At 49.5% G+C, this 18,468-nt stretch overlaps 1 protein-coding gene across 1 annotated transcript; it reads right to left on the bottom strand.

Moving 5' to 3' along the window:
* Positions 1 to 4,007: 4,007 nt before the first annotated feature.
* On the bottom strand, positions 4,008 to 18,065 carry REELD1 (reeler domain containing 1). The gene is given in 9 exon segments (XM_054716969.1): positions 4,008 to 4,658; positions 5,432 to 5,495; positions 6,001 to 6,313; positions 10,679 to 10,842; positions 12,800 to 13,022; positions 14,586 to 14,705; positions 14,708 to 14,838; positions 16,529 to 16,549; positions 17,924 to 18,065. Coding segments are annotated over 9 exon segments (1,821 nt in total). The 5' UTR covers positions 18,058 to 18,065.
* Positions 18,066 to 18,468: the final 403 nt, after the last annotated feature.

An 18,468-nucleotide genomic window follows, 5' to 3' on the forward strand; every position in this document is an offset into this window, starting at 1 on the left:
GGGGGCGTTTGGAGCAGAGTTCTGAATATCCTAAGACTGGGAAGAGGTTCTCAGGTTTAATAAAACAAATTAGTGCAAATTCATGTCACTCGAATAACAGAAATTCCTCACCACTTTTAGGAGAGGGAGCTGCATGTCCGAAAGGCCGGAGTCACTGATTAATGCCCCAAGTCCAAGGCCGGGAGAGGGTCCGCTGTCTGGAACTCGCTCATAAGCTGCTAGCCTTTCCCACGCGACTTTGCAAAGTAAACGCGACACTTGTTTAAATATTTACCAGCTTGTTGACCCATTTTTTGTTGTTGTTGTTAATTAGAATTTTTTAAAAAGAAAACAAACATTGTAACAGCAAATTAATCCAGACAGCCTTAGACAGTGAGACCGCTCAGCCCGGCTACAGTTAAGCATGAAGTCAAGATTATAGTATCCGAGGGGAGATGTTAATTAGAAATATCAAAGGCAGGCTCTGAATGCAAAGGAGGGTAAGGCCCACTCCTGCCCCCAGTCTGTGGCTGTTAAATTAACAACAGAGGTGAAAACATTGTTTAGAATATGAAGAGTCTTCAGCAATTGTTTTTCTGTTATTTTCCCTTAAATGTGTGGTCAGCCCCAAACCTCTTTCTCCTATAAAAAGTGGTTGGCTGAACAATTCTGTAGCTGTTCCTACAAAACAAAAAAGCTATTTTTAAGATGTTGCATTGGAGTCCTTTGCTTTTTTAAAACTTTTAATGGCTTTGTGCATTAGTAGGAGCCTTCAGGTTAAGTTAACAGCATCCTGCTTGCTCCCCTCTGGGCCTCTCTGAGGCCAGGCTGAGACCTTCAGGATCCCAGTAACAGAGGGTTTTATGTCTGCTGATGCAGGCCGGCGGACTCCAGCCGCCCTTGCCAAAAACAGAGTTTACTCAGAAAGTCTCAGCAAAAATGCCTGGCCCCCAGCAGGAACTGTTGCCAGTGGCGACCGTGGGGTGGAGGTTGTCATGGGGAGGGAATAGCGTTTTCTTGGTGGTCACAGAATTTCTCTAAACGGACTAGACTCAGTTAGAGCCAGCCGCAGCTGCAGGACCGGGCTATTAACCGTGGCATGTCAGTTGCAGTTAGTCCTAGACAGCTAAGTGTTGAGCGTGAATTTCTTCTACCCAGCAGCCGCAAGAGGTAAATAGTTTTGTGATCCGCTTTTCTCTGACAAGGAAGCTCAGGCTCCAAGGTCGTCTGGCCAACTCTTCTGTGTCACTTGACTCTTTTGCCAGAGCTGAAGCTCCCAGCTGGAGGGGAAATGCCCACCTAGCCCTGACGCCTGGAGATTTTCCTCACCCGCTTTGAAGCTTTGCAGGGAAGGTGACCCAGGGCGTCTCCCAGATGAACAGTCTCTCCTTCTGCTCTCATGTAAGCCCCGTGGCAGGTCGGCAGTCCAACGAGAGAGGTAGTGCATTAGAGAGAGCTTCAAATCCTTTGCCACTTCTCCCATCAAAAAGTGAAATTGGCCCTGACCAGTTGCTCAGTGGTTAGAGCGTTGGCCTGAGGACTGAAGGGCCTCAGTTTCAATTCCAGCCAAGGGCACGTACCTCGGTTGCAGGCTCGATCCCCGGCTCCAGCTGGGGGAAGTGTAGGAGGCAACCCGTTGATGTGGCTCTCTCACACTGAGGTTTCTCCCTCTGTGTCTCTCCTCCTCCCTTCCACCCTGTCTAAAAATCAATGGGAGCCCTCGTCAGTTTGGCTTAGTGGATAGAGCATCGGCCTGTGGACTGAAGGATCCCGGGTTTGATTCCGGTCAAGGGCACATGCCCGGGTGGCAGGCTGGATCCCCAGTGTGGGGCCTGCTGGAGGCAGCCAATCAATGATTCTGTCTTATCATTGATGTTTCTCTCTCTCTCTCCCCTCTCCCTTCCTCTCTGAAATCAATAGTATATATATATATCAATGGAAACAATATCCTCTGGTGAGGATTAACTAAAGAAACAGCAAAATGGATTGCCCTTCCCTCTGAAGAATGAGGGCTGGCCCTGTTTCTTGCTGTGACTGCTGGAAAGTGGCCGAAGTAAAACCGTGTAACCCCTGAGGCTGGGCCTTAAGGGATGCCCAGCTTCTGGTTTTGTCTGCTTGGCACTCTCCACTCGGAACCTGGCCACTAGCTGTAAGACGCCATGAAGAGGAGAACCAAATTGCTTCCTACATTCATCACGGCCCCAGTGGAGCCCCGGCCGCAGCCAGCACCACCTGCCAGCCTTGCCAGTGAGTCCTCTGGGGTGTTGCAGCCCAATCAAGAGCATGTGGAGCAGAAGAACTGCCCGGCTGAGCCCAGGCAGCCTCAGAATCCTGAAAGATAATAACTGGTGGTGGCACTGGTTGTTTTAAACCACTGAGTTGTGAGAACCCTCCGTGAGAAGGTTCCTTGTTTGCATTTCGGGGAGGATATCTCTGAGGAGAGCTGGGCACGTGGCAGCGATGTCTGTGGCCCCCGCTGAGGCAGGGCATTTGTGTCTTTCCAGGGCATTCCCAGCACACTTTCATTGTGGATACCTGGGTCTCCACGTGCCTGATGAGGCCTGAAGCCAGAGAGCAGCTGTGCCTGGCCCAGAATTTGGGAGGAGAGAGTCTTGGACTTGATGCCAAGGAGCTACCAGGGGCTGGAAACCCAACACACGCAACTTACTGTAAAAGCAATGCTTTTATTGTTGAATCAAGATGTCATAAAGGCCCATCTCTCTCTCTCTCTCTCTCTCTCTCTCTCTTTGGCAAGTTACTGAACTTAATCCTCATGAAGGTATCATGAGGGTTAAAAGTGAAAATATATGTGAAGTTTTCAGTGCCGTACCTGTAGGATTTAGGTGCTCCATCAATAGATACCCTTCCCAATTCATAGTGGTTTTTGTTTGCACATGAAAATGGACCAGGACTCCACAGACTATAGGGGGGTGAAGGCCTGTGCTGGGGGGTGGGGGCGGGCTGGGAGAGGTCAATGGAGGAAAAAGGAGACATATGTAATACTTTAAGCAATAAAGCCTTAAAGAAAGAAAGAAAATGGACTGGGACTCTGCAAAGGCAGTTACTGACGTGCCATGTGAGGGGAGCACATTCAAGGTTTATATTCGAACCTGTCGTTTTGACCCTCCGTAGTATCTATAGGACTCTGGCTACACCAAGATGACCTTCATGAAGTCACCAGTGCACTTGGGTGGGTTCCGTGCACAATGCTCTCTTCCTAACACACCCTGAGCGCCCCCCACTCCCCCCCAAGGCTGTTCTCCGAACTGTGCTGGCCTCGTTTTTTGTCCAGCCTGACCTTTGGCAAAAGGTAATCCATCTGCTCACGGTTGAGCTACAGGAGCCTCCCGTCAAGTGTAAATGGATGGGCGGTCTCAGATCCATTTGCACCTGATGAAGAGCTGGTTTGCCCGCACTGGTGTTCTGTGTCTGTCTCCCCACAGATGTGTTTAATCAAGCCCTCACGCTCTCTTTACTTCCCATCGATTGCCACGGCGGGTCTGCCAGACCTCTGAGTTGCCGACTACTCTGACTACCCTTGCGCTCGCCTAGCCCAATAATCAGAGCTGGTTCTGAACTCTAGTTCTGTGAGGGTGGTTTGGATCTGTGAAGCACGAGTTACAGTTCTTTCTCTTGCAAGAGACGCAACCCCACATTCCTTTTTTTTTTTTTTTCAAAGAGAGGAGATGAGGCCGACACAGGGAGGAGAGACACAGTTTTTATTTGTGGGTTCCTTAAGGCAATGGAGGAAGCCGAGAGGCCACTGGAGTCTAGTTAATGAGCAGGTTATACAATATTCATTGTGTTGAGTTCAACTCTTCAAACAGAACGTCTAATTGCGAAAGGAAAAAAAGCAGCTAAATACAGTTGTTGAAACAACAAAGCTTGGGAAGGACTCAGTGCTTCCTGCACTAACCACGAGCTGACGGCACCCAGCGGGTCCTGTGCTCCCCAGCTCTTCTCATTAGCTCTGTTCTGAGACTCTACAGGGTCTAAGCAGGCCCCTGAGAGGCTGGGACGACGGCTCCTCAGAGGACTGTTTTCTTGCTATCCACAGAGGGGGCGATCCAGTTGTATTCAGCTTCAACCAGGACACAGCTGTTCTCCCCAAGCTGCCTGATATGCACAGCCTCACCCCCGTCACTCCTGGCAACCGCACCCCCTGCAGGCTCCCTGAAGGACACCCCTGTCCGCTTGTGGCAATACTGGGTGTGCCGATAGCAAAGGCCAGCAGCCAAAACCATGCCCAAGGTGGCCAAAAGGCAAAGCAGGATTCCCAGTTGGAGAGTCTTGTGCTGGATCCCCGAAGGGGCATGGGCTCCCTCTTGCCCAGCCTCGGGGCTTGGGTGGGTCTTCCTGGGGTAGCCCACGCTGCCCTCTCCATTTCCCTCCCCCTCTCTGAGTTCCTCGTGCTTTGACTGAGGCAAAAAGCTGGCAGAGGCCCCAGCTGCCTCCGACTGGCCAGCAGTAGTGAGTGGCCCGGGAGAGGCCGAGGTGTGGAAGACAAGTGCTGGGTTGGCTGCCCCAGTGCCAGCCCCAGCCCCAGCCCCAGCCCCAGCCCCAGCCCCAGCTCCAGCTCCAGCCAGCGTTCCAGAGGGCCAGAGGCGCTGAGGATAGGTAGGATGGTTGGTGTCCAGGGGATGCCTCATCACAGTCCTGTTAGAGGCCTCCACCTTGTCCTAGAAAAGCAGAGGGGAAGTCAGAGGCGCTGGTCTTCACCCAAGCTGCCACTGAATGTTGCAGCCAATCTGTGTTCTTGAAAGAATTCCAGGCAGCAGCTGAAAACCCAGTCTTGTGCCTGCTCCTACAAGAGCTCAGAATAAATAGCCCAACTAGATAAACATGCACGTGTTACTGATGGGGACGGGGTGGCTAATGGAAACCTCACAGAGAGCACGGAGGCCAGTTAAGAATAAACTAAGGGCGGCTTCCAGACCAACATGGATGGTTGTCATCGCCAGTGGCCGAAAGCTTTGAGTTATCTTTTTGTGCTGACACCCATGTAAGTGGGACCATTTAATCTGATAAATTTGAGTAAGAATATTATACCATGTTTTACTTTGTGTTCCTATTACGACTTCAAAGGAACATTAATTCACTGGATATGTGTATTTTATATTGGCCATTTACCCAACCTCTGGGACTAGGCATGGTCTTATAAGGCCAATGTTATGAAGCAGGGGTTGGGGGCAGAGAGGAGAGAGGAATTATTAACCAAGCTGAGTGGAAAAACAAATCACTAAAACCATCAATTTCTACAATTGCCAATAACTTCAGAGACAAAGGCTGGTATTGGTTAGTAGAACAATGCTGTGTATACATTATATATACCCTTGCTGCCTTCTCTCTAGCTTTGGCTACTAGGCTAGTAGCTCTAATTTCCCAGCCTGGACCTTCCCACTCTGAGTTCAAAATACCAACCTCACCCTCCATGCACTACTCGGGCTGTTACCTGTTCATTCCTGTCTGAGGACAGGCAAGTTTCTGACAAATCAAAGCTTGGATCATCCTGAGTCCTAAAGGGAAGAATGGAGGTGCTGAGAAGAGGTCACTAGATCAGAAAGCAATTTTCCCTATCACTGTTGTGCACACTGATAAAGTCAGATTGCCTTGAAGGATGCCTGAGTTTGGAGTTGGGGGCTGGAGGGAGGAATGGGGAAAGAGGTGAGTGAGGATGGCAGCCAAGAATTCAGTGACCATTTTTATTTATTACTTTATATAAGTGTATATTTATATGTTATAAATATATATGTCTAAAATATAAAACATATATTTATGTTTCATTTTATTTATAGCAGCATGTCAGAGACCTCACCCTAAGAGAGTACACTTTGCCCAAGCGATTATCATACCCAGCTCTTTTGACCAGTAGCCCTTCTACAATCAGGGTTTCTCATACACTGAATAACTATGGTTGAGATCTTTTTCTGTCAGACTCCAAGAAGTTTACATTTCCTCAGCACCTTCATGTTTGGAGTCATCCCACAAGATTACTGACTGGCCCACCCCCTGGCCCATTACCTGTGGTGGGCACTAGGGCTGGAAGCAAAGCCCTCGGTAGACAATCTCCTGAGGGCCACGAGCCTCTCCAGCCTGCAGACATCCAAGGAGGGTTCTAAGGTTGGGTTGCTGTCCCCGCTGGCTGGCTGGCCATGGCTGTCTATAGTAGCTGTGTGTGATGATGGCTGGAACACAGCCTCTGCATCCCCAGGAAACTCTGACACCCCAGTACTGGCAGGAACAGGATCTAAGCTGTCCTCTTCTGCAGCCCCAGCGAGGGCAACAGCAAGAGTATCTGTGTGCTGCTGCCAAAGAGCTACGGGGAGACTGGGAACTAAACAGAGGCCCAAAGACACCACAGAGAGAGGGAGAGCATTTTGTGGCATTGATTAGCACCAGCAGCTGCGATAATGGGCAAATACTAGAGACTTTAATGTGCCTTGAGGACAGACCATTAAGAGTGAACCACTCAAAAGTGTTAATATAAAAATGACCTGACCAGTAATATGAGCCCTGACCAAGCAACAAAGCACTCCATTTCTCTTTTTGTTAATCCTCACCTGAGGATATTTTTTCCATTGATTTTTAGAGTGAGCAGAAGAGAGGAGGGGGGGCGAGGAGAAACATCAATTGGTTGCCTCCCACAAGCACCTCAATTGAGGCTGGGCATTGAACCTGCAACCCAAGTACGGGCCTTTGACCGGGAATCAAATCCATGACCCTTTGGTGCATGGGTCAACGCTGTAACCACTGAGCACACTAGTCAGAGCAAAGCACTCCATTTCTTAGCTCTTTTTAGAGTAAGTTTCTGGACTTCTGGGCTTGTGTATTCCTAAGTCACCAATCAGGGAATATGGAAACCACTGCATTTTTTTCTCATCTCTGCCAAAACCTGCTTCTAGCTAAAAAAAAAAAAAAGTGAAATCTCATAATCCAGATGTTGAAAAGCCCTCCATCTTTCTAGCCATGTGAGTAACACAAAGTTTCCGGGCTCTGGCAGTGCCTTGAGCCTCTGCTGTGAGCTCACTGCCCTGCACTGCCCTCCACTGTCTCATGTCCCCTCTGTGACCGGCTGATGTGACAGCCCAGCATCAGAACTAGCTGCACACAGTGAGCGTGGGTTTCCCAGTCAGATTATTGTCTGGATTGTGCTCTCCGCTCTGCTAATTGCTGGAGGCTTGGGCAGGTCCTCCCAGAGCATCAGTTTCTTCATTTGCAAAATGGGGCCAATAGCAGGACCGGCAGCGTGCAAATGTTGAGGGGGTGATGTGGGTCGCTGAAGGAGCATGACGCCTGCCTGGCACAGACACACTGTGCCGAGGGCCTTCCTCCTCGATGGTTAGGATTATGGTGATGGGGTTATTCTCACCAAGTGCTGGCAAAGTGTCCCTGCCCAGGGCTCCAACTGGGTTGAGGTGAATCTTTTTATTTGGGGGGAGAGGGTGCTACTTTGTTCCAATGACTTCATTACTCAAAAACATTGAGAATGAGGTGAAAAATCAATAAACCTAACACAGAGTATGACAAAAATTCTGACAGTGTAAAACGCCCACCTAAACTCTGAATGCACTCGGACATCTGCGGGCCCACTGTGTGCTGGGCACTGCCACAGGTTCAGAAGGGGTGATTTGTTTCTGAACTGAAATCTAGGAGCGGCTCTTAGATGTCCAACCTTGCCAACGACATTGCGGCGACAGCTTTCACACCAGAGCTAAGGAAGCAGTTCCATCTGCCTACTAAGGAGAATGGGAAAAGTTTCACAAAGGGGATATCTGAACTGCCCCTTGAAAGATGAATAGATCATCCTGAGGCACAGGCCCGTTTGAGGAAATGTCAGAAGGCAGAACATGGAGACATAAAAGTAGGTCATGTCAAATGAGGTCGGGTAGGACCCTGAAGGGTCCCAAGGGTCTGTTGGGAAACGTTTGAGAAATACAATATGCTATCTTCCCAATGTGAGAATTCATAATTCCCACTGGCCTGTTGAGGTCGTCTTACGGTTAAGAAATCTATTTCATTTTGTTAGATGAATGACACCTCCCCCAACAGACACACAGACACACACACACACACAGTGCACACACGTATGTGTGCATGCGTGCACACATGCACACTCACACACACTCACACACACTCCTTTATCCTTTGGGAAACACTAGGGTTTGTGTAGAGGAAGAGGCAGGAAAACAGGCTGGGGTCGGAAGGGGAGGAATGTGAGCAGCATACTAAGGCGTTACCCCGTAGCTGCTCAGACTGGAGTGGTGGACCCCCCAGGGGACAAGGTTTCCGCAGGGTCAGCCAAAGAGGACGTGGCAGGACCATCAGGAGGCCCCTTCCTGAAGCCTCCCTTCTATTCACAGTCGCATTGAAGGAAGCATGCCTGAGATCAGAAAGCCACATTTGCATGATTTATAAAATAAAACATGAGGCTTCAGACACATGGTGGGCTTGCAGCATCTTCTTCAGGCCACACAGAGAGGTTTTCTGTGCTTTTAGGAATATGCTGGTGCAGAGGCTGGAGGAGCAGCGCTGGGGGCTGGGAGAAGACAGAGGCTTGGGGCAAAGGCAGGTGTGGAGGGTGGAGGCCCAGGGTTAGCCCTGTGCCTGGGTCTACCAGACTGAGCAGTCGGGGATTCAAATTGGAATCTGGGCATAACAAGTTAACAGAGAATAAAAGAAAGGATAAAGGAAAGTGGGGTTGATTGGATTAAAGACTAGATTTTTCTATGCATCTGTTCAGAGCACTTAACTAAAATTCAATAATGAAAATGAATTCCACAGCACCAGTAATTTTCAGGGAGGTGAAGCATTCTCTAGCTGGTTAATGTTTTTGGCTTTTTGTTTGTTTGTTTCAGAAGTTCATTGGCCAATGGGGTCTAAAATCACATGGTGAACCAGGAAAAAAGTTTAATGCCATCAACAGACTCTGATTCCTGAGACTGTTCTCCAACCCAGGCTGCCAAGAGCCATCTACCTACCGTGGAAATGAACAATAAAAACCGGATAAGTTCTTATTGAAGAAGGAAGAAGAGGAGGAGGAAGAGGAGGAGGAGGAGGAGGAGGAGGAGGAGGAGGAGGAGGAGGAGGAGGAGGAGGAGGAGGAGGAGGAGGAGGAGGAAGAAGAGAAGAAGGAGATCATTTCTTTCTTGAGCTCCCCTGCAGCTTCAGGGTTTGAGGAAAGCCGCTGAAATATTGTGATGATTGGTAGAGTTGGGGTGGCAGAAGGCGGTTGCTATTTTTTTGTTTTATTGCACAGTTCTAACTCTCCACCCTAGGGCTCAACTTAATTTGGGTGGTTGAGTGGACAGTGTTTGTTGCTACAAACACAGCAACTGGGCACATCCCCGCCTGCTAAGGGCTGCGTTACTGTGGTAGGCAGTGAGAGGACATGAGCAGAGCAAGGAGGATGGGCCAGGTGACCTTTCCTCTCCTGGCATACCAATGCGCATGCGGTTTGGACCCCCTGACCTTTCCTTCCTCGAGATAACTTCTAGGCCTCAGTTGTATTTCAGCTCCAGGCCCAGGAAAGCAACAAACCAGACCAGTGACCCCAGGGCTGACCTCAGGACCAGCTGCACTGAATAATGACCCCCTGCCCTGGTGCCAACCAATCAGTGGAGACAAGACCCTGAAAGGACACACCTGGAGAGCTGCTGGATAGTCTATTGAGATCTCCCCCTAGCCCTCCCCTGAAATCTCCACCCTTAAAACCCTTAGGCAGAGGGTCCAGTACCTCTCCCACCCCAGCCTGCCCCTGCCTTTCCCTTCCCCTCCCCGACAGCCCCCCCAGGCACATTACCATTAGCTTCCTAACTCCCAGGCTCACAGGGCCTTCCTTTGCCTCTATAACTTGTTTCCTCAGTGCATTTCTTCTACAAATGACTTCTTCCACTTCTGTGAGTTTATAAATAAACTAGAGGCCCAGTGCATGGAATTCGTGCACAGGGTGTGTGTGTCCCTCAGCCCAGCCTGCACCCTCTCCAATCTGGGACATCCCTCTCACAATCCACGACTGCTGGCTCCCAACTGCTCGCCTACCTGCCTTCCTGATTGCCCCTAACCGCTTCTACCTGCCAGCCTGATTGATGCCTAACTGCTCCCCTGCCAGCCTGATTGCCTCTAACTGCCCTCCCCTGCAGGCCTGGTCACCCCTAACTGCCCTCCCCTGCAGGCCTGGTCACCCCTAACTGCCCTCCCCTGCAGGCCTGGGTCCCCCCCAACTGCCCTTCCCTGCAGTTCCGGTCGGCCCCAACTTCCCTCCTCTGTTGGCCTGGTCACCCCTAACTGCCCTCCCCTGCAGGCCTAGTCCCTCCCAACTGCCCTCCCCTGCTGGCCATCTTGTGTCCACATGGGGGCAGCCATCTTTGACCACATGGGGGCAGCCATCTTGTGTGTTGGAGTGATGGTCAATTTGCATATTACTCTTTTATTAGATAGGATGTTCTCTTGTAGTTTGAATTCTTTCCTAGCCAGAACTCAAGTACCAAGGTTGCTGAACCCAGGTCCGGTCTGACCCCACTGGTCTAACACCTGGAGCCTTTCCTGTCGCCTACTACCTTGTCACGAATTGCTGCAGTTGGCCAAGGAGGGTGACTATTGCTTGTGTTGCAGAAACTGGAAACTAGTAACTTTGAAGTGAAAATAGATAACTCTAAATTAGAATGCCAACCTGGCTAGTGAATACAGCGGCAAGCAGTACCTGGGGCAGGTCTTTCCGCATCCTCTGGCCTCCGCCCCAGGGTGGGCAGCAGGGAGCCGGGCTCCACATGGCCATGGGAAGGGGCTCCACTGCTCGTCTGCTGAGACACAGCCGATGACTCGATCCTCGCCCAGTAAACAAAATATGACTGGACGACTGATAAACTGGGGAAAGAAAGCAGGGTGATCAGGGTTTAGTTTTCCTTAAATAGCACCGCAGGCCATCCTTCTAGAAAAGAAGTAACGAACAAAAAGATAAAGAAGAAAAGTCTGAATTAGAAGAGCCAGAGAGAGATGACTGCATTACACCTGGAGCGACTTCATTCTTTTTTAAAAACAGAAACTCAATAGCATCGAACAATGAAAATAGGAGAGGATAAGCACAAAGCAATAAATATAGTCATTAAAAATTGCATTTTGACTAAAGGGTGTCTTCTTTAATTGTTCAGACTCAGAAGGTTTTATCTTTGACTTTATCCATAGCCACTTCTGGTATACTGTATTGTTATTTGAATTACACCATCAATTATAATTCTACTAGAGGCCTGATGCATGAAGATTAGTGCAAGAATGGGCCTTCCTTCCCCTAGCTGCCGGCACCACCTTTGCTCGGGCCCAGAGCTGCCTTTCCACCTTCCCACGCTGCCCAGAGGCCCAGAGCGGCTGGGGCGGTGCAGAACACCTGCATCATCGCCATGGCGATGACCAAGCATCCCGCCCCCAGCTGCTCGGCGCCTGTGTATGCAAATTAACCCACCATCTTTGTTGGGTTAATTTGCATACTCACTCCTGATTGGCTGGTGGGTGTTGTGAAGGTATGGTCAATTTGCATCTTTCTCTTTTATTAGTGTGAATCGTACAATTGCACAATTCTATGTAATTGCAGATTCTATTGAAAATTAGAGATAAATCATTAATAAATACTCTAAGCAATATTTTGAATACGTATGCCTTTCTCCAGTAAAAATCAGTTTCATAAACATTCTCTCATTTATTCTCCCCAAAATTTCACCAAGGCAGTAATTGGATTATTGGCAAGTGTCATTTTTCTCACTGCAAATATTCAGAAAGCAGATATACAAATGCGATTGATTCGCTGAGGCCATCCAGAGAGTGAAGGTGCCAGGAAGAGCCACGGTAGGGGACTCGCCACATGGTGGTTATTGTGGGGAAGGACCCGGAGGTGAGAGAGCGTGGGGCGACTTTGGGAGGCGCTTCTGACCAAGGGACTTAGCCCCTTTTCTGCCAAATGGAGATAACAGCTTCAAAACTAGTTCCTATGGCAGCTGAGATGGTAAGTCTGAAAATAGAAATGAGATGCTTTGGAAAATAGAAGTAACTGTACAGGTTTAAGGACTTCACACCCCACACATCCTTGCATTGGACCAGAACCAAAAGCTTGGCAGAAGCTGAGTCACCCCAGCAGCCACGTGGCAAAATCATCGGAGCCCGGGGTTCTCCTCCTTGCTGCTCTGCCTGCTGCGTTAGGACATGAGGAAGGGATGGGAAAGGAACACCCCACGGTGGGGGCCGCAGACCTCATCTGTCGCTGTCCCCAGTGCAGGGGGAAGCGTGGGGTCTGGGTGCCACCACCCTCAGGCACAGCCTCCCTCTTACATGCCTGAGGGGGTGGGGAAAAGCAACTGAGGAAGAAAGGAAACACACCCTTTCCTAAAAACAACAAGGAAATGCTCCTTTTTAAATGCCAGTGTCCCATGTTGAGGGATGCTGCTGCTTACACAGGGCTCTCTGTCGCCAGGCGCTGCTCTGAGCTGGTGGCCTGCACAGGCCCTTCCCTGAGGTGGTGCTGCCATCGCTACAAGGGGCAGAGACCTCAGTGGCGTCCACGTGCCTGCCTGCCTCAGCCGCTCTCCCACCAGCAGCCCTCTGGTCCTCTGCTGACAATTCCCTGGAGAGGCTGCCCAAGATTCATCTGTGCCGCCGGGAGCAGGGGATCGCACCCTTTCTGGACCACGGAGGATGGGAAGGAGGGGGGATAGTTGGGGTAGCCTCAGTGAGCCTGTCCCTGTCATAAGGTGGCCGGAGAGGTGGGGGGTGAGGGAAAGCTCCCCTCTTTTCCCAGGGGAAGGCTAGTGACTGAGGAGCATCGCTGGGCTCTTACAGGAATCGGGCGTCCCCCACGGGCTGGGCAGGGGCCTTCCACACGAAGGCCAGGCTTCTCCTCGGGGACTTGTCAGCGTGGGTGACCGTGTCCGCCTCTTCAAAACAGCTCATGCGTTTGGAGTGGGGAGGAACGAGAAGGAAAGTGCCGGCTGCCTGATGATCGGACGCTCTCCGGGCCTGAGGCAGAAATCCCATGAAATCACCACTGCTCCTCACAGTCACTGCAACAGAAGACACACTCCAGGTGAGCGCACCTGGCGCGGCGCCCCTCGCGGATGTTACAGGGGCGTCTCCAGAACGGAAAGCGGCATGCTCGGGGCCGGGCCCCCAGAAAACGAACAGCTCATCAGAGGGAAAAAGAAGTTGATGTGATATTTTACACCCAAATAATCTCCCTTGGATCTCAGAGATATGTAAAAATCACACACAAAAGAACTAAACAATTAAAAACAATGTTTAAAATATATACATCGGAGTGAGGAATGCCTCTCTAAGCAAAACCCAGTAGCCATAAAGGAAAAAAAAAATTTTTTTTAAAGATATTGAATATGGAAGAAATCAAAAGACAAATGGTAAACTGAGAAAAATATTTGTAAGATACAAAACGGACAAATATACAAAGAGTTACAGTGAATCCATAAAAAGATAACAAGACCCAAAATTAAGAAAGGACTGCACAAGAAATAAAACAAGCTCAAATATAATTTTAAACGTCATTATAAACAAGACACCATTTTATTCCCGTCATGTAAATAAACTGAAAACTGTGTCATCGTAGCCATACTGATTGGACGACATTCACTAATGCTGGGCCTCTAAATCGGGCAACTCCTCGCGGGGGCAACCTGGGAACATTTTCCAGACTTAAAATGCAGTCACCTCTGGTACACCTGCAACGTGGGTGGGCCTAGGAAACATTACAGCAAGTGAAGTAAGTCAGGCCCCAAGTGACAACTATTAAATGATTCCACTTAGGATATGAGAGACAGGAAGATTCGAGATTGCCAGAGGCTGGGGGAGAGGGGAGCAGCCTCTTATTGGTGTCTCTCTCGTCCCTGTCTTCCTGCCCCCTCCTCCTCACCTGTGCCTCTGGGGATCGCCTCCCCAATAAACTCCCTGCACTTGAATTCTTTCTCTGCTTTTGGAGGCCCCTGAACTAAAATAGTGGGAAATGCTCTTTTCACTCCTCAAATAATTTTAGTGTTTTTTTTTTTAATTTTATTTTTTAAATACATTTTATTGATTTTTTACAGAGAGGAAGAGAGAGGAATAGAGAGTCAGAAACATCGATGAGAGAGAAACATCGATCAGCTGCCTCTTGCACACCCCCTACTGGGGATGTGCCCGAAACCAAGGTACATGCCCTTGATGGGAATCGAACCTGGGACCCTTGAGTCCGCAGGCCGACACTCTATCCACTGAGCCAAACCTGTTTCGGCAAATAATTTTAGTTTTAAATAATGAGGAATAAAGTATTTTTTGCACATCCAGATACACAGGATACATGAAGTTTGTTCAGGGCAAAACTACATTATGTCTTATACTAAGGACAGAATAATTTTTATAATAACGTTATTTGTGTCCTCCTCCTGTAAAGATGAGTATCAATATAGAGATTAGCTACGTGATAACAAATATTTTGTGCTTGTCTTTGTCTACTTTATTGCTTCTTAGGATTAAGCCAGAGTTTAGCCCAGGAAACTCCTGGGGGGACAAACCAATTTGGAATTGGTCACTGGGGCCCCGAGGCTCCCCGGGGTGTCTCGAAGCCTCTCCCGTGGTACCTGGCACTGTGTCACCTGGAGCATAGGAAGACCTGCCGGTGTAGATGGTGATGTGGTGGGGCCTGGGGTTCCGCCGCTGGGCCTGCAGGTGCTGGGGCTGCATGTCCTCGCAGGCCGCCGGGTGGCTCCATGGGAGAAGGCGGAGGAGCAGGAAGCCAGGCCGAGGGCGGCACAGACCCAGCCTGTGCGGGCAGCGGCCACCCGCATCCTGCCCTTCCCTGTGTCACAAGAAACATCAGCTTCAACCCAGATGCTATTTACAAAAATGATATGATGTCTTTGTGAATGTGACTGACCTGAGTCCCACGCTGCCTTTAAACCTGAGATCCCTTGACGGCTGCCTCGCAGGTTGCAAGCACTCAAGGTCAAGATCAAAGACACACCAAGCTATTGGGAGTGTTTCATTCCTCAACACTTAAAAAACAACATCACCTTTCTTCCTTTACTTTTCTCAGAAGTCCAGACCACTTATTTTTAGAAAGAAGATTTAATATTGAAGTCGAAGAAATAAGACAAGAAAATAATTGTGCTCCGTTGCGAGCTCCTTGCAGACTGTCTGATAGGCAAGGTCTGGGTGAGCCATAGCTGTTTAACACACTATGGCTGAAGTGAGACACCCAGCATTCCAACACCGTCAGGCAGCACGGCATATGGTAGCTGGGATTAACATCGTCTCTCTATAATTGCACATCACCGTTAAATGCTACAAACTTCTGCCAACTCTCAATTACTCAGAGGTCACTGCTGCGTTCCCAACGCGACGACAGCTCCTATCCTCCCTCCTGTGGACTGTTTTTAGTTATTTCACTACTTTTTCGAAGAGGAGACGAGCAGAAAAAGTTATAACCAAAGGGATCCACTCTATACCTTGTTAAATACGGTGGCAAAAAGAACTGGCTCGGGAATGGAATAAAATGATTGGATGAAATAACATTGACAGAGTAATTTTAATTTTTTTTGCCACCTTGAATGACCATCAACAAAAAGAATTCAAAGTTGACTGTGTAAAAGAAGTTCACAGGTGAAAATAAAGTGAGAGATAGCAAATAAGACAGGTAAAAAGCTCTTTGAATAAATATTCAGGACTGTCAGACATTCTTTTTTAAATAGTTATTTGTTTTTATAGTCATACTAGAGGCCCGGTGCACGAAATTTGTGCACGGGGGGTGGGTGGGGTGGGGGGGTGTGGCCCTCAGCCCAGCCTGCACCCTCTCCAATCTGGGACCCCTCGAGGGATGTCCGACTGTCCGCCTAAACGGGCAGTTGGACATCCCTCCCACAATCCAGGACTGCTGGCTCCCAACTGTTCGTCTGCCTGCCTTCCTGATTGCCCCTAACCACTTCGCTGCCAGCCTGATTGATGCCTAACTGCTCCCATGCCAGCCTGTTTGCCCCAACTTCCCTCCTCTGCCAGCCTGGTCAGCCCTAACTGCCCTCCCCTGCAGGGTTGATTGCCCCCAACTGCCCTCCCTTGCAGGCCTGGTCCCTCTCAACTGCCCTCCCTTGCAGGCCTGGTGCCTCCTAACTGCCCTCCCCTGCTGGCCATCTTGTGGTGGCCATCTTGTGTCCACATGGGGGCAGGATCTTTGACCACATGGGGGCAGCCATCTTGTGTGTTGGAGTGATGATCAATCTGTATAGTACTCTTTTATTAAATAGGATAGAGGCCTGGTGCATGGGTGGGGGCCAGCTGGTTTGCTCTGAAGGGTGTCCTGGATCAGGGTGGGGGTTCCCTTGGGGCATGGGGCAGCCTGGGCGAGGGGCCTGTGGTGGTTTGCAGGCCGGCCACGCCCCCCCGGCAACCCAAGTGGAGGCCCTGGTATCTGGAATTTATTTATCTTCTACAATTGAAACTTTGTAGCCTGGAGCGGAGCCAAGCCTCCTGCTCACTCTGTGGCAGCAGCCATTTCTGTTGGAATTTATGTATCTTCTATGATTGAAACTTTGTAGCCTGGAGTGAAGGCCTGAGCCGGCCAGGACTGCAGAAGCTTGGCTTCCTCCATTGCCAGGGGCAACCCTAGTCTCCTGCTCTCTCCAGCTCAGTGGCTGCCGCCATTTCTGTTGGAATTTATTTACCTTCTATAATTGAAACTTTGTACCCTTGAGTGGAGGCCTGGGCCTGCCAGGGTGTGTGGAAAGTTTGGCTTCCTCCATTGCCAGGGAAACCCAAGCCTCCCTCCTGCTCTCTGTGGCCGCAGCCATCTTGGTTGGGGTTAATTTGCATACTCGCTCTGATCGGCTGGTGGGAGTGGCTTGTGGGTATAGCAGAGTGATGGTTAATTTGCATATTACTATTTTATTAGATAGGATGCACAGATATTTTAAAAGTTCTAATATTTTTATCTAAGGAGCAATGCAAAGCAACAATAGCCCTCCTCTCTAGTAAGTTGGTTTTACAAGGTAAAAATAAAATGTAAAAATTTGGTGAAACTAGTTAGAAAAGCAATAGATTAAAGAGACCATCCATACAACTAAATAATCAAGTGTCATCTAGTCCTATCTTATCTTCACATGCCATCAGCACCAACTTCTACACTGACCAGACAAGGGAGACAGGAGCATGATTTATAGATCAAATCTCTTAGACTTAAGAGTCCTTCGGATAATACCTTTCTCTGCTGGGTTTGCTTTCCATGATGCAAAAACCTCTACACCACAAGGCACCATCCTACAGCTTTCCAGAACATCCTATATAATAAAAGGCTAATATGCAAATTGATCAAACAGCAGAACGACCAGTCACTATGATGAGCACTGACCACAAGGGAGCATACGCTCAATGCAGGAGCTGCCCCCTGGTGGTCAGTGCTCTCCCACAGGGGGAGCACCGCTCAGCCAGAAGCCCTGAGCTGGGCTCACAGTTGGCGGTGGCTGGAGCCTCTCCTACCTCTGTGGCAGTGCTAAGGATGTCCAACTGACGGCAGGGAGTGGGCCTAAGTCGTCAGTCGGACATCCCCCAAGGGCTCCCAGACTTCGAGAGAGCACAGGCCAGGCTGAGGGGACCCCCCCGCCCCCCAGTGCACAAATTTTGTGCACTGGGCCTCTAGTTAAGAGGTAATGAACAATGAATAGTAAAGCATATTCTCAGTGGAGGGGACCTAGGGCCCTGCATTTTCAGAAGGGTCGCATAGAAAATGCCCCTATGCCCTTGTTCAGGGCAAAAGATGGTCTCCTCTCCCCAAAGGCAGATCAAACACTGATGCCTACAGAGGCAGTGGGTGAGTGCCACACCCCACAGAACCCCGCCACAGCCACAATCCCACCCCTTCCCTCCTAAGATCTCGCGATTTCTGCTTCCTCCCAGCACCTGGTCTACCTGAACCCGAGATAGCATGAACTTACCTAAGAGCACACGGTCCTTCAGGTTTGATGGAATTGCAAAGACACGTCCTTTAAACAAGTCTTTTCTTCTCCATTCAGTTTCTCCTCGAATGGGCAGGAAAACAGCTGTTACCCTAATCCTGGCATCCATAGAAACTGTCCCTCCGTGTCCAAATCTGGCCTTAATCGCATTGATTTTTTTTTAAGACCACATACACGCAGTTTCCACATCAACATCATCCAAGCCCGTGTGAAGAACTAGACCGACTGGAACAGGTTGTGCCCACGCCTGGCACTGGCAGCAGGAGCCCGATGCCTTCACCTTGATCTCCCTGCCGAGGGGAGAATGAATGAATCAGCCAACCTCCGCATTCTCTGCTTTGGAGTCAAGGTGGGTGAAGACATTACCCCTCGTGAGGTGGGGCTGATGCCATGGCCAGAGAGCCAAGCTTTGTACAAAAACATTCCACAGCACACTCCCTCCCTTCAACTGCACTGAAGCTGGAGTTCACAAACTTGGATACACATAAGAATCACCAGAGACTCTTGATTATAACACAGA

Source organism: Eptesicus fuscus, chromosome 6, assembly GCF_027574615.1.
Source record: "Eptesicus fuscus isolate TK198812 chromosome 6, DD_ASM_mEF_20220401, whole genome shotgun sequence".
In the NCBI taxonomy this organism is placed as follows: Eukaryota; Metazoa; Chordata; class Mammalia; order Chiroptera; family Vespertilionidae; genus Eptesicus; species Eptesicus fuscus.